The sequence below is a fragment of the Coregonus lavaretus genome, assembly GCF_964263955.1.
Source record: "Coregonus lavaretus genome assembly, chromosome: 30".
Taxonomy (NCBI): Eukaryota; Metazoa; Chordata; class Actinopteri; order Salmoniformes; family Salmonidae; genus Coregonus; species Coregonus lavaretus.
In genome coordinates this window covers 14701444-14728582 of record NC_140017.1, presented here as the reverse complement: position 1 = coordinate 14728582, position 27139 = coordinate 14701444, and the positions used below count along the sequence as shown (strand labels likewise).

Below are 27139 nucleotides of genomic sequence, written 5' to 3'. Positions count from 1 at the left end.
TCCCCATGTCTATTCAGGACAACCAGGGCTACAAGTGGAAAACAAAACAATAACAATTCATGAGTTTTATTGACAAATATCAATACACAGTAAGGTCCACTGAGCAAAAACCTGATATTAAAATTAATTTATAAGAATGATTATAAATTGTTTGCTCAGTGGGAAATGAATATCTAATTAGTCAGTGACAACTGTGTGGAGTTAAGAGTTTGTGACAGCAACTGTGAGCTTATTACAGTATTATAGACACTATGTCCTGGGATTCCCTAGGCTCTTCTATGTGGAAGAACCTCTTACCTTCTAACGACTCGTGTCAGCTTTTTATAGATGGTCATAATACTTTACCCACATTTTTGTGAGAAGAACCATTTTCGTGATCTGCCCTGGTCTCACAAACAACGCTCTGGCTCTAGACTAATGCAACAACCCAGCTGCTGTAGCTCAAACAATGTTTAAAAAGGGGTTAAAAGTCCAAAACGCGCCAGCGATAGTGGGACTCAAGAATGATTTTGAAATACTTTGTGCTAAATTCCTGTGGTTCGATTTCAAGGGAAATTATGGGAATGATACAGCCCGAAACTCCATCAACAATCTTTATTTATTTTACTCAATCAAGCTGTGACTTGCACAGCAAAACACAGGCTTCCAGTTCAGTCCAGTAAATAAAAATAAAATCTTTAATGTTTCAGTTAATAAAAATCATCAAACTCTGATATATAGATGTACAACACACACACACACTGTAACGTGTGTATATATTACAGTTGATAAAAAAACTAAAACACATTCAACCCCACACTCAGATCCCAAATCAAGTTCAAGTACCGGAAAAATGTATATAGTCTGCACAAAATAAAATCCCAAAATGACCACACCCAAATGGGAGGTCTGTTTACAAAATAATTAACTTAAAGATGCACTATGCAGAAATCGCTCTGCCGTTTCCCGGTTGCTAAAATGAGAATAGTTTACTTCATTTCAGTTTGTGACAAAACAAGCAGTTATTGTGTAGAGAATCATTGTACCATCTAAACCGCTGTGAAATATATTTTCCATAACCAAAAATATTGTATTTTCAGCTGTTTGAAGCTGGTGTACAAAACAGAAAGTAAAAGAAGCAAAAACTAAACTTCAGAACGAGAAGCATAGAAATAGCGCACATAGAACAGATCTACCGCTTCTTAGATTTGCTTTCAACGGGAATGAAAGATCTCACATTTCTATGTGAATTTGGTCAGGTTTCCCAAAAAGTTACATATTGTTACATACACAGGATAAAAAAATAAATAAATTGCATTGTAATTTCAGAAAATGTCCATAATATATTTTTTACAGCTGTTTGAAGCTGGTGGACCAAAACTGAAAGCAACTTGGTCTACCACCCAAAGGACATCCAGTCAACTTGACAACTGTGGGAGTCACTGGAGTCAACGTGGGACATTTATCCCTGTGGAACGCTTTTGACACCTTGTAGAGTCCATGCCCCGACGAATTGAGGCTGTCCAGAAGGGGGGGGGGGGGGCAACTCAATATTAGGAAGGTCTTTAATGTTTTGTACACAGTGTATTATGGACATTTTCTGAAATTAAAATGCAAAAAAAATTTTAAGAGCACTCCATCACTCACACATGCACACACCGTCACACATCCTCAAAACCAAACACCATTTACATTTTAAAACACATCCACACGCACAGCATTGTAATGCCTTCCCATTGTGCACACCTAATAAACGTAGGAAGTTTGACTTAAACTTCAAGGGCCGGTTTCGGACCCAGACTAAGCCTAATCCTGGACTAAAAAACATTTCCAACAGATATTCGTAATTTATCTTGCTTTTTAGTCCAGGGTTAGGCTTAATCGTTGTCCAGGAAACCACCCCAGGAGTGCTGCTCTGCTTGGTTGTCCAGCACACCTTCTAACCCCACGCTCAAAGACCCAGGTAAGGGACTGAACCAAACTAGTGATACATACTCCAACCCAAAGACCAGGCCAAACTACCACCTCTATAGCAGTGCTAGGTGAGAGCGGAGGGTCCTGAGAGATCCAGAGGGTCTAGGTTGCTCCACCGCAGTACACTTACTCACACTTCACTCACACACGCATGGGGCGCTGCAACGCTGATAAAAGGCCACAGGCTTGGGGAGCGATGGGTGGGCCAGTAAGTTCACAGTTCCAGCCCACATAGTTCAGTCTCCAGTCCAGTTTAGTTGGACCCACTGGGGTCACCGCAGGGGGGCGCCAGGCCTAGACTGATGAGAGGCGGGTGGGAGGTCGTAGGGTGAGAGGACAGAGGTTTTCTCCAGTGTTATGTGGCAGCGTCTCCAGTGATGAAGGGCAACTTCTCCTCTGAGTCCAACACGCTCTGCATCTCCAGCTCAGAGCTGTCCCCCAGAGTTCCAGTGCCCCTCCCCCGGCCCCCGCGGGAGCCCCGCGTCCCCCTGCCACGCCGACACAGCCCCCTAAAGTCCAGGTTGGCCAGGGTCACCTCCAGGGTGTAGTACAGGGACCAGAAGAGAGCGAAGCAGCCCAGCAGTAGCAGAGACTACACAGAGACATGGTGATGAGAGAGGGGAGGAAATTACTAAATGAGGCATATTGTGTGTGTGTGTGTGTGTGTGTGTGTGTGTGTGTGTGTGTGTGTGTGTGTGTGTGTAACATACCTTGAGGCTGTTGGAGGTGAACGGGCTGACCATCTCAGGGGGGATGTCCATGCCTGCAGGACAGGGCAGGGAGAAACTGCTGTCCAGATACTGCCCTCCCATAGCCTCCTCCACCACACTGTCAATCAAAACACACAAACAATCAATGCTCACATCCACTAAGGGAACGCCAATGACAAAACATCACTTTCCTTTAAAAATAGAGGATCCAGAAACACATAATATATTTTTTACTTTTACACATATTTTCTATTTATATAACCCAGGCTGCTCTTTTAACAGTGATGTGTGTCTCCTGACCTCTGTCTCTCCTTGACCTCTTCGAAGGACAGAGAGGAGCCGTACAGAGTGAGCTTCCAGTGCTTCAGAGAGCCCAGCGGCAACGCAGGCTCTTCTAAAAGAAAGAAAGAAAGAGAGAGAGGGACAGAGAGGGAACAGAGACGGAGAGAGAGGGACAGAGAGGGAACAGAGACAGAGGGAACAGAGACAGAGAGGGAACAGGGACAGAGAGATAGGGGGGGGGAGAAAGAGATGAAGACTGAATGAGCAGGAGAGAGCTTATAGTGTAGCTGTGGTCATGTAGTAGTCAGTGGAACGCAGGTGAATGACAGACAGAGAGAGACTGACCCTTACTGTGGTCAGAGACTTGCAGCCTGTACTGGCCCTCGGCTCTCTCTCCCCAGCAGCGCACAGTGGAAAACGTCCAGTCTGAGTAACCCGAGGTATCCCTGGAGTGACACACAACAGGACAGAGGCAAGGATGCTAATAAATGGGGGTGAGTGTTATACATTATGCCCCAAACAATTAAGAGTAAGTGAAGAAATGTAAAACTAAAACCAGTGTATAAATCTGTGTGTGTACATACTGTTGAAGTTTACATATACTTACAGTGAGGGAAAAAAGTATTTGATCCCCTGCTGATTTTGTACGTTTGCCCACTGACAAAGACATGATCAGTCTATAATTTTTATGGTAGGTTTATTTGAACAGTGAGAGACAGAATAACAACAAAAAAAATACAGAAAAACGCATGTAAAAAAATGTTATAAATGTATTTGCATTTTAAATGAGGGAAATAAGTATTTGACCCCTCTGTAAAACATGACTTAGTACTTGGTGGCAAAACCCTTGTTGGCAGTCACAGAGGTCAGATGTTTCTTGTAGTTGGCCACCAGGTTTGCACACATCTCAGGAGGGATTTTGTTCCACTCCTCTTTGCAGATCTTCTCCAAGTCATTAAGGTTTCGAGCCTGACGTTTGGCAACTCGAACCTTCAGCTCCCTCCGCAGATTTTCTATGGGATTAAGGTCTGGAGACTGGCTAGGCCACTCCTGGACCTTAATGTGCTTCTTCTTGAGCCACTCCTTTGTTGCCTTGGCTGTGTGTTTTGGGTCATTGTCATGCTGGAATACCCATCCACGACCCATTTTCAATGCCCTGGCTGAGGGAAGGAGGTTCTCACCCAAGATTTGACGGTACATGGCCACGTCCATCGTCCCTTTGATGCGGTGAAGTTGTCCTGTCCCCTTAGCAGAAAAACACCCCCAAAGCATAATGTTTCCACCTCCATGTTTGACGGTGGGGATGGTGTTCTTGGGGTCATATGCTGCATTCCTCCTCCTCCAAACACGGCGAGTTGAGTTGATGCCAAAGAGATCCATTTTAGTCTCATCTGACCACAACACTTTCACCCAGTTCTCCTCTGATGGGATCTTGCATGGAGCCTCAGGCCGAGGGAGATTGACAGTTCTTTTGTGTTTCTTCCATTTGCGAATAATCGCACCAACTGTTGTCACCTTCTCACCAAGCTGCTTGGCGATGGTCTTGTAGCCCATTCCAGCCTTGTGTAGGTCTACAATCTTGTCCCTGACATCCTTGGAGAGCTCTTTAGTCTTGGCCATGGTGGAGAGTTTGGAATCTGATTGATTGATTGCTTCTGTGGACAGGTGTATTTTATACAGGTAACAAACTGAGATTAGGAGCACTCCCTTTAAGAGTGTGCTCCTAATCTCAGCTCGTTACCTGTATAAAAGACACCTGGGAGCCAGAAATCTTTCTGATTGAGAGGGGGTCAAATACTTATTTCCCTCAATAAAATGCAAATCAATTTCTAACGTTTTTGACATGCGTTTTTCTGGATTTTGTTGTTGTTATTCTGTCTCTCACTGTTCAAATAAACCTACCATTAAAATTATAGACTGATCATTTCTTTGTCAGTGGGCAAACTTACAAAATCAGCAGGGGATCAAATACTTTTTTCCCTCACTGTAGGTTGGAGTCATTAAAACTTGTTTTTCAACCACACCACACATTTCTTGTTAACAAACTATAGTTTTGGCAAGTCGGTTAGGACATCTACTTTGTGCATGATACAAGTAATTTTTCCAACAGACAGATTATTTCATTTACAATTCACTGTATCACAATTCCAGTGGGTCAGAAATGTACATACACTAAGTTGACTGTGCCTTTAAACAGCTTGGAAGATTCCAGAAAATGATGTCATGGCTTTAGAAGCTTCTGATAGGCTAATTGACATCATTTGAGTCAATTGGAGGTGTACCTGTGGATGTATTTCAAGGCCTACCTTCAAATTCAGTGCCTCTTTGCTTGACATCATGGGAAAATCAAAAGAAATCAGCCAAGACCTCAGAAAAACAATTGTAGACCTCTACAAGTCTGGTTCATCCTTGGGAGCAATTTCCAAGCGCCTGAAGGTACCACGTTCATCTGTACAAACAATAGTACGCAAGTATAAACACCATGGGACCACGCAGCCGTCATACCGCTCAGGAAGGAGACGCGTTCTGTCTCCTAGAGATGAATGTACTTTGGTGCGAAAAGTGCAAATCAATCCCAGAACAACAAGAAAGGACCTTGTGAAGGTGCTGGAGGAAACGGGTACAAAAGTATCTATATCCACAGTAAAACGAGTCCTATATCGACATAACCTGAAAAGCCGCTCAGCAAGGAAGAAGCCACTGCTCCAAAACAACCATAAAAAAGCCAGACTATGGTCTGCAACTGCACATGGGGCCAAAGATTGTACTTTTTGGAGAAATGTCCTCTGGTCTGATGAAACAAAAATAGAACTGTTTGGCCATAATGACCATCGTTATGTTTGGAGGAAAAAGGGGGAACTTTCAAGCCGAAGAACACCATCCCAACCGTGAAGCACGGGGGTGGCAGCATCATGCTGTGGGGGTGCTTTGCTGCAGGAGGGACTGGTGCACTTCACAAAATAGATGGCATCATGAGGAAGGAAAATGATGTGGATATATTGAAGCAACATCTCAAGACATCAGTCAGGAAGTTAAAGCTTGGTCGCAAATGGGTCTTCAAAATGGACAATGACCCCAAGCATACTTCCAAAGTTGTAGCAAAATGGCTTAAGGACAACAAAGTCAAGGTATTGGAGTGGCCATCACAAAGCCCTGACCTCATCGTATAGAACATTTGTGGGCAGAACTGAAAAGGCGTGTGCGAGCAAGGAGGCCTACAAACCTGACTCTGTTACACCAGCTCTGTCAGGAGGAATGGGCCAAAATTCACCCAACTTATTGTGGGAAGCGTGTGGAAGGCTACCCGAAACGTTTGACCCAAGGTAAACAATTTAAAGGAAATGCTACCAAATACTAATTGAGAGTATGTAAACTTCTGACCCACTGGGAATGTGATTAAAGAAATACAAGCTTAAATAAATAATTCTCTACTATTATTCTGACATTTCACATTCTTAAAATAAAGTAGTGATCCTAACTGACCTAAGGCAGGGAATTTTTACTAGGATTAAATGTCAGGAATTGTGAAAAACTGAGTTTAAATGTATTTGGCTAAGGTGTATGTAACCTTCTGACTTCAACTGTATCTGTTATTACTGCACTGTTGGAGCTAGAAACAAGCATTTCGCTGCACCTGCGATAACATACGCAAATATGTGTACGCGACCAATAAACTTTTATGTGTGTGCATGCGCAAACTCACGTATCCAGAGTACGGCGCGCCCCGATGAGTGAGGTCATGCCACTGGGGCAGAGCAGCATGATCTCCACATTGCCGCGGCGAGTATGGGCCAGTGTCAAAGTGACAGACACATGCTCCAAGGTCTGCATTCCGGACTGCCTGAGGTCAGCTGCAGTCACTGGGGTGAGAGGAGCACAGATATCCTAATAAATTACTATACAGTGGGGGAAAAAAGTATTTAGTCAGCCACCAATTGTGCAAGTTCTCCCACTTAAAAAGATCAGAGAGGCCTGTAATTTTCATCATAGGTACACGTCAACTATGACAGACAAATTGAGAATTTTTCCCCCAGAAAATCACATTGTAGGATTTTTTATGAATTTATTTGCAAATTATGGTGGAAAATAAGTATTTGGTCACCTACAAACAAGCAAGATTTCTGGCTCTCACAGACCTGTAACTTCTTCTTTAAGAGGCTCCTCTGTCCTCCACTCGTTACCTGTATTAATGGCACCTGTTTGAACTTGTTATCAGTATAAAAGACACCTGTCCACAACCTCAAACAGTCACACTCCAAACTCCACTATGGCCAAGACCAAAGAGCTGTCAAAGGACACCAGAAACAAAATTGTAGACCTGCACCAGGCTGGGAAGACTGAATCTGCAATAGGTAAGCAGCTTGGTTTCAAGAAGTCAACTGTGGGAGCAATTATTAGGAAATGGAAGACATACAAGACCACTGATAATCTCCCTCGATCTGGGGCTCCACGCAAGATCTCACCCCGTGGGGTCAAAATGATCACAAGAACGGTGAGCAAAAATCCCAGAACCACACGGGGGGACCTAGTGAATGACCTGCAGAGAGCTGGGACCAAAGTAACAAAGCCTACCATCAGTAACACACTACGCCGCCAAGGACTCAAATCCTGCAGTGCAAGACGTGTCCCCCTGCTTAAGCCAGTACATGTCCAGGCCCGTCTGAAGTTTGCTAGCGTGCATTTGGATGATCCAGAAGAGGATTGGGAGAATGTCATATGGTCAGATGAAACCAAAATATAACTTTTTGGTAAAAACTCAACTCGTCGTGTTTGGAGGACAAAGAATGCTGAGTTGCAATTAAAGAACACCATACCTACTGTGACGCATGGGGGTGGAAACATCATGCTTTGGGGCTGTTTTTCTGCAAAGGGACCAGGACGACTGATCCGTGTAAAGGAAAGAATGAATGGGGCCATGTATCGTGAGATTTTGAGTGAAAACCTCCTTCCATCAGCAAGGGCATTGAAGATGAAACGTGGCTGGGTCTTTCAGCATGACAATGATCCCAAACACACCGCCCGGGCAACGAAGGAGTGGCTTCATAAGAAGCATTTCAAGGTCCTGGAGTGGCCCAGCCAGTCTCCAGATCTCAACCCCATAGAAAATCTTTGGAGGGAGTTGAAAGTCCCTGTTGCCCAGCGACAGCCCCAAAACATCACTGCTCTAGAGGAGATCTGCATGGAGGAATGGGCCAAAATACCAGCAACAGTGTGTGAAAACCTTGTGAAGACTTACAGAAAACGTTTGACCTGTGTCATTGCCAACAAAGGGTATATAACAAAGTATTGAGAAACTTTTGTTATTGACCAAATACTTATTTTCCACCATAATTTGCAAATAAATTCATTAAAAATCCTACAATGTGATTTTGTCTGTCATAGTTGACATGTACCTATGATGAAAATTACAGGCCTCTCTCATCTTTTTAAGTGGGAGAACTTGCACAATTGGTGGCTGACTAAATACATTTTTTCCCCACTGTATGTCCTTCTATAGGAATGGCAGAGTGAGGAGGAGAGCAGATGAGCCAATGAAAACTACATATAACAGTGAAGGGTCGGCTATGGACACAATTGATTGACCTTTACTCTGGTAGCCCATAGGTCCAATCTTAATTAAAGGCCATATAAAGACATTCCATTTAGTATGAAACTGTATTTTGTATATGCATCTGTTCCAGACACGCCTCAGACATTCCCAGACACCCCCCCCCCCCCCCCCCCCGAAGCCTTCAACAGTTTTCACTACACCATCCACTGTGCAATGGCTCTCTTGCTGATATTCTACAGCTAATTATTGTGAGGACTTCTGGTACTCACAAGTGTAGTAAAACGTGCACCCACCCACCCCAGAGGAATACAATATGTCTCAGTCATAGAATATGCACAAAGAGCAGACAGACTTGTAGTCCCTCACAGCGGAGTCACCCTCTTCCCTTTCTCTCTGGATTCCTGACCTGCAGCGTACTCTAATTCACTGGCATTTCCTCGCCCCCTGTTTGCTAATGGGCCTTAATGCTCCATTACCATGTAGGGAAAAACCCTTCCCCAGGCCAAGGAAGTAGAGGAAGAGAGAGGGACATACAAAGGTGTGGAGGGAGAGAGACTGGTGGTGAAGGAGGGCAGAAAGAGGGGTAGAGTAGGATGGGGGGGGGGGGGGGGGGGACTTCTTGGAGTCCAGCCATCTTCTTCCAAACGTACAGGACTCGTAAGAGTTCCTCAGAGACCCTCCCACACAGACAGTGACCTTTGATGAGAATCTCACTCTTCATCCACATGCAACTCTGTGTTGTTGTTTTTATCGCACTGCTTTGCTTTATCTTGGCCAGGTCGCAGTTGTAAATGAGAACTTGTTCTCAACTGGCTTACCTGGTTAAATAAAGGTGAAATAAAATAAAATAAAAAAACATCACGACTTGTGGGTCTTAAGAGTGTGTTACTGCCTTCTCATAAAAGTTTGGTATTAAATCAAGCACAAACTTGTTGCAACACAAATGCTCCAGCTCTGAAATGATACAATCTTTTTCACCAATATCTAGGTCTGCATAATCATCTCAATAAAGCTAAATCAATACAATGGCAGTAAATGGATGGTAAATATCATGCCAAAGGCTCTGGCTATGCTCTGTGAATATTATTCTCTCCCTCTGAGACACACACAAGGAACAAGGGAAGATAAATAAGCCAGTGATTTGTCTGCATCCCAAATGGCACCCGTTTCCCTACATATTTGCATTACTTTTGATCAGAGGAGCCCAGGTAAAAAGTAGTGCACTATAAGAAAAGAGTGCCATTTGGGAGCCACAGTTTGGCCTGGCGTGCACCCCATACATTCCTCTCCTGACATTTAGCTCAAACATCTTAGACATTTTAAACTTTTTGCACTTTTAACAACTGTTTTTCTTTTTAATAATAACACACCCCTATCTTTTGGGAATCTAACGTTTGGGACTGAACATCGGAACTCTCGTCTTCCCTTTTCACATGGGAAGGAAATAGTGCTCATACTAACCGCTGGACCTTAAGCTAACGGACCGGCCAAAACACATAGCAACAAGGTCAACAAATAGCCTAGCGATTGAGTAGTTAAACACAACAACCTGCTTCATGTATCGTTGGGAATAAACAAAACTAGCTTACTTTTCAATGAATGGAAATAGAATTTCCATGTATAAATACAAAGTCGATTTACATCTCGAATTTCATTAATTCAAAACACATGTTTCACTTGGACTAAAACATTTAGCCTTTGTCAGCAACTCTTCCACTGCTTTGTCCTTAGAAACCCTAGTCACGTGAGACTGGACACACACACACACACACAAAGGGCTGTGCTACAGCAGGGAAACACACTGCTTCTGGCTCTGCTCCTGACCACAGAACAGGCAACACACAGGCTGCATACGCTGGGCCAGGAGGCGATAGGGAGGCCAGAAAAGAGAGAAGAACAGAGGGAGGAATACAGATATCTCTGCTGTGATGAGGTCACTGTGTGTGTGTGTAAGAGAGGGAGAGAGGAAGAGAGAGAAATACAGATAAAGAGAGAGGGTAGGGTAAGGGAGGGGAGGGAACGTAGGGATGTGTTCTCTCCTCCATAGTTTAGTCAGTGTGCCCAGTGACAGAGAGACTCTGAAGAACATTGCCTAATAAGGGCAGACTGCTGATTGCCTGTTGGGAGGTTCTCTCTGGAGAGCACTAACAGAGAGAAGAGAAACAGCAAATATTCAGACTTGCATATTATGAGACTCGCTTGCTTGCTCATTCTCTCTCTCTCTCTCTCTCACACACACACACACACACACACGCTACCAACCGTTCCAGGTTAGATTGAGTTGCTCCGGATAGGCTGGGATAAGCTCCTCCTCCTTCAGCACTGGGCTCTGATAGGACACTAGGAATGGCACCATCTCCCACACCTGATTAATACACACACAAAAAAAAAGAAAAAAAAAAAGACTTTCCACATGTATACCTTCAGTCTTTTTTAAATGAGCAGAATATTGACTTAGCTGAAAGAAAATCCCTACCACTCCTTACTGTATCAGTAGTGTAGTTGGTTAAGCTTGACATTAGTGTGCTGCTGAGACATTAGGAAGGGAGTGGGTGAGGTGGAGTGGTACCTTGGCAGCGTTGACCAGCCTCCAGGCGTTGAGCAGGCCGAAGCCGTGCTGGTGACTGTGGTGGAAGCCAGCGCCATTGATTTTCCAGTCCCCTTGCACATCATACTACAGAAACACACACACACACACACACACTCAATTAGGAACTGTATGTGCCTGTGTAGCAGTGATTAATGACACAGTACATAAAGGTGAGTCATACATTTCTTTCTTTGTACTCCATCACTTTGGATTTGAAATGATACAATGACTATGAGGTTAAAGTGCAGACTGTCAGCTTGAATTTGAGGGTATTTTCATCCGTATCGGGTGAACCGTTTAGAAATTACAGCACTTTTTATCCTTAGTCCTGCCATTTTAGGGGACCAAAAGTATTGGGACAAATATCATACCCCTCCCAAAATTGCTAACCTCCCGTTATTGTAATGGTGAGAGGTTAGCATGTCTAGGTGGTATGATATTTGTGCCTCTGTAACTTTCTCACTCATCATTATTCACGATTCATTCAGAATTATCCGTAGGGGTAGCATCCAAATTAATGTAGAAGTGTTTAGAAACATATTCTATTCTTATTTACAATAAAAGTGACTAAAATGACAATACATTATTTACCATTCATTTCTATTGGGCACAAAATAATCTGAAACACAATCAAAACAAACAGCAAAAGCATCCAACAAATGTGTAGAGTCACAAGCTTGATGTAGTCATTGCATACTATGAATGGGACCAAATACTTCACTTTTTACTACTTTAATAAACATACACTCAGTCTACCAAACATTAGGAACACCTTCCTAATATTGAGTTGCATCCCCCCTTTTCCCTCAGAACAGCCTCAATTCGTCGGAGCATGGACTCTACAAGGTGTCAAAAGCGTTCCATATGGATGCCGGCCCATGTTGACTCCACAGTTGTGTGAAGTTGGCTGGGTGTCCTTTGGGTGGTGGACCATTCTTGAGACACACAGGAAACTGTTGAGCGTGAAAAACCCAGCAGCGTTGCAGTTCTTGACACAAACCGGTGCGCCTGGCACCTAGTACCATTCCACATTCAAAGGCATTCACCCTCTGAATGGCACATTGTACCTGTGTGGCTGTGTAGGTGATGATGTGCTGCACGTCTCTCCAGGTGAGACAGGGCCGGACCTGCAGCATCAGCGCCACCATGCCAGCCGCCAGGGGCGCTGCCGCCGAGGTGCCCGTGTGCCCGTCAGTACAGCCCGTGCCCTGCTGCAGTGACCAGTCTGACGTCACCTACACAGTACACACAGAAGAGTCATAAACATGTATACGAATCTCACACACTATTACAAACAGTCAGTGGTAAGGAGCTATGTGACGACTAGGGAGGAAAAGAGACAGAAAAGATGGAAAGAGTTGGAGATAGAGGGGCTGAAGGAGGATAAAAAGTAGAGAGAAGTGCTAAAACAGACAGACAGGAACGGGTGAAGGAGAGAAGTGGAGGGAGAGAGATTGATAGGAATACAGGGACAGGGAGAATCGGGCTGCTGATGGACTCATTGGTAAACATGATCTCTGCGAGGGGGGAAGAGAGGTAGCGGCTCTATAGGCACTGTTTCAGCCTTACTGAATTATCACTGCATGTCAGACCTGCATACTAGCATAGATCCCACAGCCCTTCCCAATGGAGAGAAATGACTATGGTTGCATCCCAAATGGCACCCTATTCCCTATAGGACTTCAGTGGAAAATACCCTGGATAGTCATGGGTTCAATATTTGACGTAAACAAAGAGAGAATAAGCTCTGTGATGTGTGTAGAGTTTTGGGTTAGAATGTAGCGTATATTGTTGCATATGTAGTAGCTTATGAGCATAATATGCATGACAATGGTATAGACTGAGGTGTACAGCATTCATATATGGTCCCAAATGGCACCCTATTCCCTATATACGTTTATATGAATGCAGCTGCCATTGTATTGAAGTCATTGGACACAGTTTATCATAGCGCATTGCGCTTAATTATGGGTGATGGGTTCAGTACACATCATTGCATTTTGTATCAGAATGTGGGCTGGCCCTCCTTGAAGTCTTGTAGATCGATGCATTGCGCTCTTTTTGTCTATAAAGCCCTCTTGCATAAACTTCCGCCGTACCTTACCTCATTATTAACCTATAGATGTACGGGCTACCGGACCCGGGCTCAGGGATGGATAACTCTGGAGATCACTTCCATCTCTACTGAGTTGGGTAGATCTGATTTTAGTTTTTTTGCACCTTACATGTGAAATGATCTACAATACACTTTAGAATTGGAAGAATTGGTGCCTCTAGGGCATTTCAGACTATTTTTTATTATTGTGTTTTGCTATTTTTTGTTGTGTATTGTAATGTGTAGTTTAATGTGTTTATTGTATTTTTATGTATATTGTGGTGCTATACAGGGCTCATCAGGAAAATAGACCTTGGTCTCAGCATTGACTCCCTGTCAAAATAATAGTTAAATAATACACTGCTCAAAAAAATAAAGGGAACACTTAAACAACACAATGTAACTCCAAGTCAATCACACTTCTGTGAAATCAAACTGTCCACTTAGGAAGCAACACTGATTGACAATACATTTCACATGCTGTTGTGCAAATGGAATAGACAACAGGTGGAAATTATAGGCAATTAGCAAGACACCCCCAATAAAGGACTGGTTTTGCAGGTGGTGACCACAGACCACTTCTCAGTTCCTATGCTTCCTGGCTGATGTTTTGGTCACATTTGAATGCTGGCGGTGCTTTCACTCTAGTGGTCGCATGAGACGGAGTCAACAACCCACACAAGTGGCTCAGGTAGTGCAGCTCATCCAGGATGGCACATCAATGCGAGCTGTGGCAAGAAGGTTGATGTGTCTGTCAGCGTAGTGTCCAGAGCATGGAGGCGCTACCAGGAGACAGGCCAGTACATCAGGAGACGTGGAGGAGGCCGTAGGAGGGCAACAACCCAGCAGCAGGACTGCTACCTCCGCCTTTGTGCAAGGAGGAGCAGGAGGAGCACTGCCAGAGCCCTGCAAAATGACCTCCAGCAGGCCACAAATGTGCATGTGTCTGCTCAAACAGGTTCACACTGAGCACATGTGACAGACGTGACAGATTGGAGACGCCGTGGAGAACGTTCTGCTGCCTGCAACATCCTCCAGCATGACCGGTTTGGCGGTGGGTCAGTCATGGTGTGGGGTGGCATTTCTTTGGGGGGCTGCACAGCCCTCCATGTGCTCGCCAGAGGTAGCCTGACTGCCATTAGGTACCAAGATGAGATCCTCAGACCCCTTGTGAGACCATATGCTGGTGCGGTTGGCCCTGGGTTCCTCCTAATGCAAGACAATGCTAGACCGCATGTGGCTGGAGTGTGTCAGCAGTTCCTGCAAGAGGAAGGCATTGATGCTATAGACTGGCCCGCCCGTTCCCCAGACCTGAATCCAATTGAGCACATCTGGGACATCATGTCTCGCTCCATCCACCAACGCCACGTTGCACCACAGACTGTCCAGGAGTTGGCGGATGCTTTAGTCCAGGTCTGGGAGGAGATCCCTCAGGAGACCATCCGCCACCTCATCAGGAGCATGCCCAGGCGTTGTAGGGAGGTCATACAGGCACGTGGAGGCCACACACACTACTGAGCCTCATTTTTACTTGTTTTAAGGACATTACATCAAAGTTGGATCAGCCTGTAGTGTGGTTTTCCACTTTAATTTTGAGGGTGACTCCAAATCCAGACCTCCATGGGTTGATACATTTGATTTCCATTGATCATTTTTGTGTGATTTTGTTGTCAGCACATTCAACTATGTAAAGAAAAAAGTATTTAATAAGATTATTTCATTCATTCAGATCTAGGATGTGTTATTTTAGTGTTCCCTTTATTTTTTTGAGCAGTGTATAAAATATATAATGCACTACTTTTGAGCACTATAAAAGGAAATAGGGTGCCATTTGGGACGCACCCATGCAGTATAGATCCAGACCATGCAGACAGTGCTGTCTAAACAGCTTGTCTTCCAAAGGAGTAAGGGTCCTCTCTGAAGCGTTGGTGACACAGACACACAGCTAGGGTTGTTTGACCATAGGTGACGACAGGCCTGGTCGGACACAGAGAGGAGAGACAGTTTGACAGGAACACTACAGGCTCTCTGCTGTGGAGGGAAAGGGACTGAGAAGAATCCACAGACATATGTTAACTAAAACGCCTTCTCTCATTTAATGCAGCTGTCATTGCCATGAAAGCACAGAGCAGAGCAGAGAGCGCACAGACTTCAGCACTGCTCAACATCAAATGGGACCCATGTGTTGTGAATGTGATGAGGGAATGGTACATAGCAGTGGTGGCACTGTAGCATAGCACATGGCAGCTAGAGGCGGTTGGCTGGTGGGTGGATACAGTGGCTGCATTCCAAAGGGTTCGTGCATAGTGCACTACTGGTCAAAAGCAGTGCACTATATAGGGAATAGGGTGCCATGTGGGACACACACACTCGTGCAACAGGGTAGAAGAGCCCTAAAACCACTTGGCCTGGTGTTTAGTGGTGGATTTGGCTTTTCAGGAAGTCACGGATGCCAGTTGAGGGTTTTGACCTAGGGGTTACGTCACCCAGCCAAACCATGTCACCCAGGAGATGGCAACAAACAGCAGCAAACAGAGAGCTTTGCCTTACAGCTCTCCTCTCTAGCTTCCTAAAACCCTCTCCTATGCACTTGCTCAAAACGCAGAACCATATGATGCAAAATGCATCATACCAGCTGTATTTCTGTATTTTGAAAGTTATGCATCTTGAAAACTTGATTGCTGACATGAAAATCATTTTGGGGTTATATCAACAATGGACTAATGAAACAAATACCAAAAGATAGTTTTTGGGTGGAGTTTTCCTTTAACTCACTAGCCATCAATGTGTCCTTCTCTCCGCTTCATTCAAAGATGTCTGATTGGCACAGTACAGTATCATCTGTCATTATCCGACTGTCTAACTTTCTCATCAATCTATGTCTTCAGGGCCTAGGCACAACCAGTCTTTGTAAGGGGGATTCCATTCGTACCATGGTGCAGTTCACTGCAGGTGAGAACGCAGTCAAACTCAGGAAGGTGCGCGGTATTATTGGCTGTTTGACTGCGAGCATTTGATGAAATGCAAGCAGTACCATAACTTGGTATCTCTGAAACATTCTGTAAGTAGCAGCGCATTTACGAGCACATCCGATGCAGATTAGGGGAGAGGGGGGCTGGGATATAGGCTATGGAATATAGCCTATTCACGTCGGTGTTAGAGCGGTTATTGCGCAGTTTACTCCCGCATGTTGTTGGAAGACCAAAGCGAAAGTAATATGAAGTTTGGGACATACAAGTTATGCTTCTTGATAATCATAGATGGATTTAACATGGGCATTTTTCTCCAATAAACTAATGACTTGCATGAACACATGGTTGTTTAGTCATTTTAGTTTGTTTGACGTTTGGTAATGTGAAACCAAACGGACCAAATGGAAAAAATACAACGGAACAAATAATCAAACTCTGAATCGAGCTATAGCTCAGAACTATGTGTGAAAACGCCCTCTAAATGGTGTGTGTTACTATCAGTACAGACTCACGATACTACGCAGCGTTTTGCCCCCACTGCTGAAGGTGACAGCCAGCATGGAGGCACACTCCTCAGCATAGAAGGGCATCTTCCCTTCCTCATTTACTGCTCCTACAAGAGACACACATACACACGATTAGAAACACACAACACACAGATAGACAACATTGCTCTTATTCACTTACCAATGGTAATAGTGTAGATTGAGTTAGCATAGCCATCGTAGTTGCAGTTGTCCTCGTACTGGCCCCCGTTGCCACTGGCGACGACAAAGATACTGCCGAAGCCCCTTCTGCCAGCAATCACGCCGTGCTGCAGCGCCGCCTATAGGCAAAACAAGGAAACATTCGCTTCAGTTAGTCACGCCTAATAACTTCTTGTAGACTAATACAGCCAACCAGAGTATATAGCAACATTTAAAAATGGTTAACAAGGCTCCTCATTGGTGAGCAGCATTCACAGGGCTAGTCATAACTGAATATTCAATATTGAGTATACAAAACATTAAGAGCACCTGCTCTTTCCATGACATAGACTGACCAGGTGAATCCAGGTGAAAGCTATGATCCCTTATTGATAGGGGTGTAACGATCCATCTACTACATCGATGTATCGATTTATATTCCTATGATCCAACAACATCGATCTGTGCTCGGCGAGTTGGCCTTTTGGACAACATATATCGATCTAACATCGTTTTAAAATGTAATAAATCGATTGTATCGATACTAGGAAATAACCCATTGGATTTAAGCACGTCAGACTTTATATGGATGTTTTTTCTTAGCACTTTTAATGATAAAGGCTTTAAACATTACTCGATACAGTCTGCCTATCCGTGACGTCATCGCGCCAGCAGCAGCGCAAAGGCGCCAAGACAACAAAACAAAGCATGGCGGACAACAGAGGAGAAGCCGACGAGCGAGAAATTATCAAGCCACCATTGCGGTCCTTACAAGAAACAGGAATCTAGGAAACTTCACCTGCACTGTCCAGTATCCAGGTATTTATTTCAGTCACACTGGTTGAATTTTTGGCTAAAAGGTTACTGAATCGATTTCAAGTCACTGAATCGTTTCGGATCGTATCGTTCTAAATGAACCAATATCGTCCTTGAATCGTATCGACAACCACGAATCGTGATACAAATCGAATCGTTGTTAAAACGAATCGTTACACCCCTACTTATTGATGTCACTTGTTAAATCCCCACTTCAATCAGTGTAGATGAAGGGGAGGAGACAGGTTAAAGAAGGATTTTTAAGCCTTGAGACATGGATTGTGCATGTGTGCCATTCAGGGGGTGAATGGGCAAGACAAAAGATTTAAGTGCCTTTGAACGGGGTATGGTAGTAGGTGCCAGGCACACCGGTTTGTGTCAAGAACTGGAATGCTGCTGGGTTTTTCACCCTCAACACTTTCCCGTTTGTATCAAAAACGGTCCACCACCCAAAGGACATCCAGCCAACTTGACAACTGTGGGAAGCATTGGAGACAACATGGGCCGGCATCCCTGTGGAATGCTTCTGACACCTTGTAGCGTCCATGGAAGGTGTTTCGAATGTTTGGTATACTCAGTGTATGTCATTATAATCCTATCCTGTGTGTATACCTCCATTCATAGGTTTGTGAAAAGCTGGAAGCCGCAGCTAGCATGAATTTCTATTAGACCATGAGGACTGGCTGAGGGGATTTGGTAGTTCTGATTCGTTTCCACAGTGCCTGCCAAAGCCATTCAGGAAGTGAGACACACCTAGGCAACGAACATGATCAGAAAAAGCCAGACACTCTGTCTCGAGTCAGAGTGTGTGTGTATGTGCATGTACGTGTGTAAGGGATGGGCCTTCTCTTTTCTTGGTCTCATAAGACACTCACACAAACTGTGCCCTGTAGAGTGCAACAGTATACTTCCCTCTGCTGGTACAGGAGAGTGGTGCAGAAATGCGTTCTCATAATGCATTTCTATAAGGAGACTAGGGCTGGCAATACGTGTTAGAAATGGGTTGTGTGTAGTAACGTATGTTGTATCCATGCTAACCTTGCCCAAGGGGTGTGGTCCATCGACAGTGCGGCCATCATCATCAGGACCCCAACTGAGGAGGAGGAGGAGAGGGAAGAGGAGAGCACAGTTGAGTCAGACACATTTTTTCCTACAGCCACTGAAGAGCAGCGGAGGAAAAATCTAGAGAGAGAGAGAAGGGCATATCTTTATAACCACGCTTAGAGCTGTGGTTGGCTGTATATTCCTGTTAGTAGTTTGCTTTATGCTGAGACTATAAGCAAACCAAGCATGTTCAGAGTCAGGTGAGGCTGAGCTGTACACGGTTGTACCTGCAGCTGTAGACATCGTTGATCTGGTAGTGCTTGTTGAAAGCCACTGCCTCCATACTGTCTGTGAGCGGCCCATCCAGGACTCTGATACCTGAACAGACAAAATATGACGAGGATTTCAAAATATAAGAATCTCAGCACAATCTACATAACTAGGGCCATGAGATTTTCCTCAGCACCTGACCAGACCAGGGTTGTATTCACTAGGGGCCCGATTCAGACTTAGGAAATGTATACCTTTCCTACACGTTTTGATTTAAGCACTTCTCAGTATTTGGTATTCAGACGTACCTTATGCAGATGCACAACGAGCTCTTTGGGAGTGGCTCCCTTATGCGCACTGAATACATTTAATTCAACTGCTGAAAACCTTCCCACTTGCTGGCCAACAGATTTCCTCATGGAGTTGTCATTCAATGGGGTTTTCAGCACATTTATCTAGCCCTCCCTTTAAATATGGTGTACCTTTAATTTGAATTTTCTCGACAGACAATATAATATATAGAGAACGGGTTCAGAATATTAGGGATCAATAAAATAAAAACATCTAAATAAATGCATATTTGTCTCCGTTTCAACAACAATTGGTAGATTTTAAAATACTCTAATCTTGTAGATAATTTAGGGTTAGGAAAGGGAATGAATCATAAAAAACAGGTTTGGAGAGCCTTTACACACAAAATATATTGATTAATGAAAAATACAGTGGTTTGATTCATACTGAAAGTTGCCATATTCAATTGTTCAATTCATAAAATATTGGAAGGTGAGAAAAGTGTACAATAGGGGTTGAAAAGTAGTCCTATAAATCAACTAATCATGGAACTGTATGACAACGATCCAGTGGTCGTGAAATGTGCACCAGGCTCAAACTGCTAAGTGTGGTATGAGTTCCATAATGATTCAAATAGGCCAGGGTTTCCCAAACTCGGTCCTCGGGACCCCAAGGGGTGCAACGTTTTGTTTTTTGACCTAGCACTACAAAGATGATTCAAATAATCATCAAGCTTTGATCATTTTAATCAGCTGTGTAGCGCTAGGGTAAAAAACAAAACGTGCATCCCTTGGGGTCCTGAGGACCGATTTTGGGAAACCCTGAAATAGGTTACCATGTCCCAAATTAGTTAGCCTTAAATGTTCCACTATTACTAGCAATCCTCAGAAACAACTACACGGACGTGACAGAGGAAAGAAAGGTAAACAGAATGGAATGATGCTAAATGTAGGCTACAAATTGAAGGAAACGAACACTAAAGTTACAGTTATAAATACATGCATGTGGGAATTACTGACGGTGGCTACCAATAGTGGCTAATATTAAGCATGAGACAAAAAAAGATTTACATGGAGAAAAGCCCGGGCATATAATTAAAACATTCTAGAGCGCATCAATCAACTCAGTAGGTTTGATGCTACAGAAGCATATAGCTTGGGTCTATAGGACATAGAATAAATTCTGATTTAACGGCACAGCTATTTATAGCTTACTTCACTGAGGAAAAGGGGCCGAAATACGTCATGTTGATATTATTTTCAGTTTGCTTCCATGACTGGTTTCACATTCGTCTCTAGCGATCATAAGGAAAAATCATCTAAAACAATTGCTATTTGTAATTACAGTCCCCTTCTCCAAACGAATACTCATTTACCTAGCTCTTATCAATTAGACATTACTATGCATGGAGAATGGTGTTATTTCTATTGGAAATTGTAGATGTTTTTCCACTTGGAACCGACAGGTGCTCGACATTAGTCATGGTTTCCTTGCGCGTAAAGGTGCTGGAATTATGAGGGAATTAAGTCAAGGTCAGAATACGGCGTACATCTCCGCCACCTCAATTTCTATGATATCCACCCCAAACGTTTAGCTGGCTGTCACATGCGTTTCCTAATGCTCATGTTCAAAATCAGAATACTTGTTGAGAGAAAAGTGCATAAAGTTCAATTTATGCGCGCGTAACTTGGGTCTGATTTCCCCCCTAGACACCAAACAGAATAAAACTGACAAATAGGGAGGGACTACCTGAACTTGTCCAAAAAGCAATACTACATTTCATTTTCCGTGCAAAACTATTTGCTATGGTGTGCACTAATGAATAAAACCCTGGAAAATAACCAAGCTTTCCAAACACACAACGTACCCGCCACTTTACTGCCATAGGCCACGCCCACAGCGCAGAAGCTGTTGTTGGAGACGGCGGCGATCTCCCCGGCGCAGCGTGTGCCGTGGTGGTTGTCACTGTGGGCGTCCGGGTGGGGCATGGGGTCCGGGTCGTTGGAGTTCAAGTCATAACTGCCCTCTGGACTCTAAAGGGACAGAATGAAGCACGAGAACATTTGTATTTGGGAAGAATAAAGCATGTGAGAATGTGAATTTGGAAAATAACATACTACATGATGACAATTGTAAAAAGCTTTAAAAAGAAACAAAGTCACTAATTATGCTCCCAAATATTTTATGGGTATAGCAACATTTCGGCACTGAACCCTAACCCTGAAGAAAGCACTGCGTGCCGGAACGTTGGTTGCAATACCCATGAAATATTTGGGAACATAAGAGTGTGCAACTTACTTTCTTTTTATAGTTTACGCTCAGTTAGTCAGAACCTCTACAAAAGATTTTGGGGTGTGCGTCAGCCTATGCCTTTTAATAGCAACATGCTTAAAAGGAAATAGGCCTAGACGTGGCCAGCATGAAACTCACATAGTTTGACTGAATGTCCTGGAGGGTGTGCTGAACCCCATCGTCCACGACCACCACGGTCACCCCTACCCCTGTGATGTTGCGCTCCCATACACCAGTCACATTGATGTCCATGCCCTCCCTGACATCGTTGTGCTGTGGTTGGGTGGAGAGGAGGAGGTAGAAAGAGTGGATGGAGGAGGAGAAGAGCGGGGAAGTGACAAAGGTCAAAAAAATGTTCACAAATGAGGAATGAAAATAAACGTAGCATATACAGTGAGGGAAAAAAGTATTTGATCCCCTGCTGATTTTGTACGTTTGCCCACTGACAAAGACATGATCAGTCTATAATTTTAATGCTAGGTTTATTTGAACAGTGAGAGACAGAATAACAAAACAAAAATCCAGAAAAACGCATGTCAAAAATGTTATAAAGTGATTTGCATTTTAATGAGGGAAATAAGTATTTGACCCCTCTGCAAAACATTACTTAGTACTTGGTGGCAAAACCCTTGTTGGCAATCACAGAGGTCAGACGTTTCTTGTAGTTGGCCACCAGGTTTGCACACATCTCAGGAGGGATTTTGTCCCACTCCTCTTTGCAGATCTTCTCCAAGCCATTAAGGTTTCGAGCCTGACGTTTGGCAACTCGAACCTTCAGCTCCCTCCACAGATTTTCTATGGGATTAAGGTCTGGAGACTGGCTAGGCCACTCCAGGACCTTAATGTGCTTCTTCTTGAGCCACTCCTTTGTTGCCTTGGCCGTGTGTTTTGGGTCATTGTCATGCTGGAATACCCATCCACAACCCATTTTCAATGCCCTGGCTGATGGAAGGAGGTTCTCACCCAAGATTTGACGGTACATGGCGGCGTCCATCGTCCCTTTGATGCGGTGAAGTTGTCCTGTCCCCTTAGAAGAAGGGCGCAGTGGTCTAAGGCACTGCATCGCAGTGCTAGCTGTGCCACTAGAGATCCTGGTTCGAATCCAGGCTCTGTCGCAGCCGGCCGCGACCGGGAGACTCATGGTCGGCGCACAATTGGCCCAGCGTCGTCCAGGGTAGGGGAGGGAATGGCCGGCAGGGATGTAGCTCAGTTGATAGAGCATGGCGTTTGCAACGCCAGGGTTGTGGGTTTGATTCCCACGGGGGGCCAGTATAAAAAAATTATATGTATTCACTAACTGTAAGTCGCTCTGGATAAGAGCGTCTGCTAAATGACTAAAATGTAAATGTAAGAAAAACACCCCCAAAGCATAATGTTTCCACCTCCATGTTTGACGGTGGGGATGGTGTTCTTGGGGTCATAGGCAGCATTCCTCCTCCTCCAAACACGGCAAGTTGAGTTGATGCCAAAGAGCTCGATTTTGGTCTCATCTAACCACAACACTTTCACCCAGTTCTCCTCTGAATCATTCAGATGTTCATTGGTAAACTTCAGACGGGCCTGTATATGTGCTCTCTTGAGCAGGGGGACCTTGCGGGCGCTGCAGGATTTCAGTCCTTCACGGCATGGTGTGTTACCAACTGTTTTCTTGGTGTCTATGGTCCCAGCTGCCTTGAGATCATTGACAAGATCCTCCCGTGTAGTTCTGGGCTGATTCCTCACCGTTCTCATGATCATTGCAACTCCACAAGGTGAGATCTTGCATGGAGCCCCAGGCCGAGGGAGATTGACAGTTCTTTAAAATGCAAATCAATTTATAACATTTTTGACATGCGTTTTTCTGGATTTTTTTGTTGTTATTCTGTCTCTCACTGTTCAAATAAACCTACCATTAAAATTATAGACTGATAATTTCTTTGTCAGTGGGCAAACGTACAAAATCAGCAGGGGATGAAATACTTTTTTCCCTCACTGTAGCTGACTCAGTTAAAAAAGTACTGTGCATTCTTACATATCTGAATATTCTATAGGCTTAAGTGTGCAGTAAGTCTCACCAGGTGCCACTGTAAGGGGTATCTGGGGTCGTTGAAGGCCATTGCCCTCTTGGAGCGGTGGAGGACCTGCTCCTGGGAGTGCCAGAGCACATGAGGGTGGGCTTCCAGCACGTCCCCCGGCCTGCCCTCCTCCTCGGGCCCAGCACAGAGCAGGTAGTGGCCCTCCAGCTGCCCTATCTGGCCCCTGTTCTCCAGGCCTGCCTGCTCAGCCACCCTGCTGGCCAGCTCGTGCAGGGTGGAGCCTTCAGTCCCTAGCAGCTCTGAGTCTGTGTGCAGCCGGACGGCCCAGGACTGGCCCGGCCCACAGGAGGGGGGAGGAGCCGGGGGAGGGGCGGACGTGTGGAGGGTATGAACAGTCAGGCGGAGCATAGAGGTCAGGCCCAGGAGGAACAGGAACAAGGGGGGTGAACCCATAGCAACACAGGCACGTGATCAACGCAAGTTCTTCTCCGCCTCCACATTAGGACCTGCAGCCTGAGGAGACACAGGAGTAGAGAAGGTAGCTGAACACACAGAAGAGGGAGAGATGGCCACTGCAGTGTGGTATTCAAAAGGCAGTAGCGAGATTTCACAACAACAGACCAGTTCTCATATTCAACAGCCCTCAAAGTAATGCACTGGTACACACCCTTCATTGGCACACTGTTCATATCAGAACTCCAGCCAATCACTGCACCAGCCCTATATAACATTGTGCTGTTAATGACACTGACACTGGAGAGGCGGCCGGTACGTTTTTTTACCATATCCATGTGACACTATGATCCTGCTAATGATAGGCTAGTCTAACCACAGAACACAAGGACAACTCCATGTAGCGTATGAATCAACTAAAGTTGTAAAAAATGCCAAAGCTATCGTGGACAATGCATATTTTGCCGAGTATTGACACCTTTTTCTCTGTTAGGAAAGAATAGGACTATAACCTGACTAATGTTACAGCACACACAGACTTGTCGTGACACGAATTCACACAAATTGTGTTGTTTATGACGGTGTGGACGGAGGCCATTTGAACCCACATTTTGTCAAGCTTGTAAATTAAGATGGGAGAATTTAGCTAAAAGCAGAATAAGCTAGACTATATCAAAAAGGGAAAGACTCAGGTTGTCATTTCTGGGTTGTTAGACCAGTTCAACAAGTTATTTTCCGAGGACATCAACACTAGGGCAGGGGTAGCCCATGCATAGAAGCTAACTACATTTAGTGCTTACTGACAATAGTATATTCTGGCCGGGGAAGTTTTGTTAAAGTGTTGTCACTGAAAAATACTGTTGACTGCAACTGTGTTAAAACTGACTTATTCCCTGAATATGCATAGCCATCTCAAGACAACTTGCTGGGAAGTCATATGTCCTACTTATCAGTACACTCTTAACTTAAGCGTTACAAAACTTCTGATCAAATAAACCATAAATTTTTGGGTTGACCAAATTCAACACTCATTGACTTGGTGAAAACTCCTCGCTTGGTGAACAAACAACAAACCCAGTACCTGCTTGAGGGAGACAGATTTTCCACAGAGTTGGGCCTCTCTTCCTCTCTGTTTTAACTCTAAACTGCCACACCTGATTCAATTAGTGAACTAATCATCAAGCCTTTGACTAATTGAATCAGGTGTGCCAATGTAGGGTTAAAACTAAAATGTGAAACATCTGTGGGGGGCCAAGGAGAGGGTTGGGAAACCCTGATTTAGTCCATTATTGTGCTAGGACAGGGTTTCGCAAACGGGTGCACATTTTGGTTTTTGCCCTAGCGCTACACAGCTGATTCAAATAACCAACTCATCAGCAAGCTTTGATTATTTGAATCAGCTGTGTAGTGTTAGGGCAAAAACCAAAACGTGCACCCAGGGCGGACCCTGGTCCGAGTTAGGGAATCCCTGGGCTAGGGCAGGGACAAGTGTTATTCAGTACAGTAGTAGAGGAAAACTTAGTATGGATATCAATGTTGACAGATTAACAAACAAAACAATTTTTGTTAGCTAACGTTAACTATGTATGTGTTAGCTAGTTTGGTAGAAGTAGGCCTAACTCAGCATCCTATCTCCCAATTTAAAAATTGATGGAATTAACATCGCTAGTTCGCTAACTAACGTTAGACTGAAGTAAAACCCCACTGTTTGTTTCGGGAGTGTAACTCGCTGTACAGTAACGTAGGCTAGCTAGCTACTAACGTTAGGTAGTTAGCTGCAGTCCTAGTTACAGCAGTTTGGAAGCTCGTTTTATAACACGACTGCGACCGAAACGAAATAGCGAACTATACACGTTTTATTCGACAACTAGTTATGTAAATAGCCAGACAACACTCCTTAGTTCGTCTGATAGCTGCTAATTAACTACGGGCTAGCAATAAACGGACCGTGCGGATGTTTTCAGAACTAGCTAGCCAGCTAACGACGTTAATTAGCCAGTAGTAGTTAGTTCTCAACACGCAAGTACTTTAATAACATGGCTACATTTCATACGGATTAAATGTATTTTACCTTTTCGTCGACGTCTTTATTCTACAGTTTGTGTTCGACAATTTCATTTACCATCACTTGAGAGACTGTAGTTTCCGTAATGTCGTCACTTCCGCAACAACTTTTCTATGTATGTTTTTTTTAATCCACTTGGGGGAGACGTCTATTATGTGTACCAGTATGTTTAGCCATCATTACACTCCCTGCCACGCTAAACATATTTGACAGATGACAGGGAGTACAAGGAGTGGAATGTTTGTTAGCTGAACAGACTGGTATCCAGGCAGGCTAACAGGTGAGGTGAAATATAATACAAGTTTACAGATATCCCACAGCTAGATCATCATAACCTCTAGGAATGATCAAGTTGCTACATCTATTTTTGGACTTTAAAATTAATGATACAATGATAATACCAAACATTAGGAACACCTTCCTAATATGGAGTTGCACCCCCCTTTCCCTCTCAGAACAGCCACTGAGTGGCACACATACACAACCCATGTCTCAACGCTTACAATTCCTTATTTTAACCTGTCTCCTCCCCTTCATCTACACCAGGGCTGCCCAACCCTCTTCCTGTAGATCTACTGTCCTGTAGGTTTTCAGTCTCCCTCCTTCCCTCTCCTTTCGGTGTGAGTATCACATTTTGCGCAGTCAGAGAGTCAATCAGACTGGCAGCCATGTTGTCTCTCTGGTGACCAGCAGGACCCTGATCAATAATAGATCTGCTCCTGAAATATCCAGGGATGCATCCCCAACTGGCACCCTATTCCCTATAAAGTGCACTACGTAGGGTAGGGCTGCCCAACCCTCTTCCTGGAGATCTACTGTCCTGTAGGTTTTCAGTCCAACCCTAATTTAGCGTATCTGATTCAGCTAGTTAAGGTATTGTTGAGCAGCTAATAAGTAGAATCAGGGGTGTTAAATTAGGGTTGAACTGAAAACCCACAGGATGGTAGATCTTCAGGAAGAGGTTTGGGCAGCCCTGATCTACACTGATTGAAGTGTATTTAACAAGTGACATCAATAAGGGATCATAGCTTTAACCTGGTCAGTCTGTCATGGA

At 44.3% G+C, this 27139-nt stretch overlaps 1 protein-coding gene across 2 annotated transcripts; it reads right to left on the bottom strand.

The window, feature by feature from the left end:
• Positions 1-579: 579 nt before the first annotated feature.
• Positions 580-26204, bottom strand: LOC311105870 (proprotein convertase subtilisin/kexin type 7-like). 2 transcript variants are annotated; one of them, XM_084148091.1, is made up of 16 exons: positions 26092-26204; positions 23607-24080; positions 21691-21825; positions 21128-21293; positions 18987-19077; positions 18694-18748; positions 16841-16979; positions 16666-16766; positions 12154-12321; positions 11066-11170; positions 10759-10861; positions 6649-6805; positions 3297-3391; positions 2964-3057; positions 2664-2781; positions 580-2545 (listed from the first exon to the last, which is right to left on the bottom strand). In XM_084148091.1, exons 2-16 carry the CDS (start codon positions 24018-24020, stop codon positions 2309-2311), a joined length of 2178 nt encoding a protein of 725 aa, XP_084004217.1. In that variant the 5' UTR covers positions 24021-24080; positions 26092-26204; the 3' UTR covers positions 580-2308. The 2 variants fall into 2 exon arrangements, with proteins under 2 accessions (XP_084004217.1, XP_084004216.1); XM_084148090.1 differs by having other exon boundaries at positions 3291-3391; positions 26092-26202.
• Positions 26205-27139: the final 935 nt, after the last annotated feature.

Excerpts from the sequence above, each read along its gene's own strand:
- LOC311105870 (XM_084148090.1), bottom strand. The coding sequence starts at position 24,020 with ATGGGTTCACCCCCCTTGTTCCTGTTCCTCCTGGGCCTGACCTCTATG. Across the intron at positions 21,294-21,690 it reads AGGACATTCAGTCAAACTAT|AGTCCAGAGGGCAGTTATGA; the intron begins GTGAGTTTCATG and ends CTGTCCCTTTAG. Across the intron at positions 2,782-2,963 it reads GAGGTCAAGGAGAGACAGAG|TGTGGTGGAGGAGGCTATGG; the intron begins GTCAGGAGACAC and ends TTTGATTGACAG.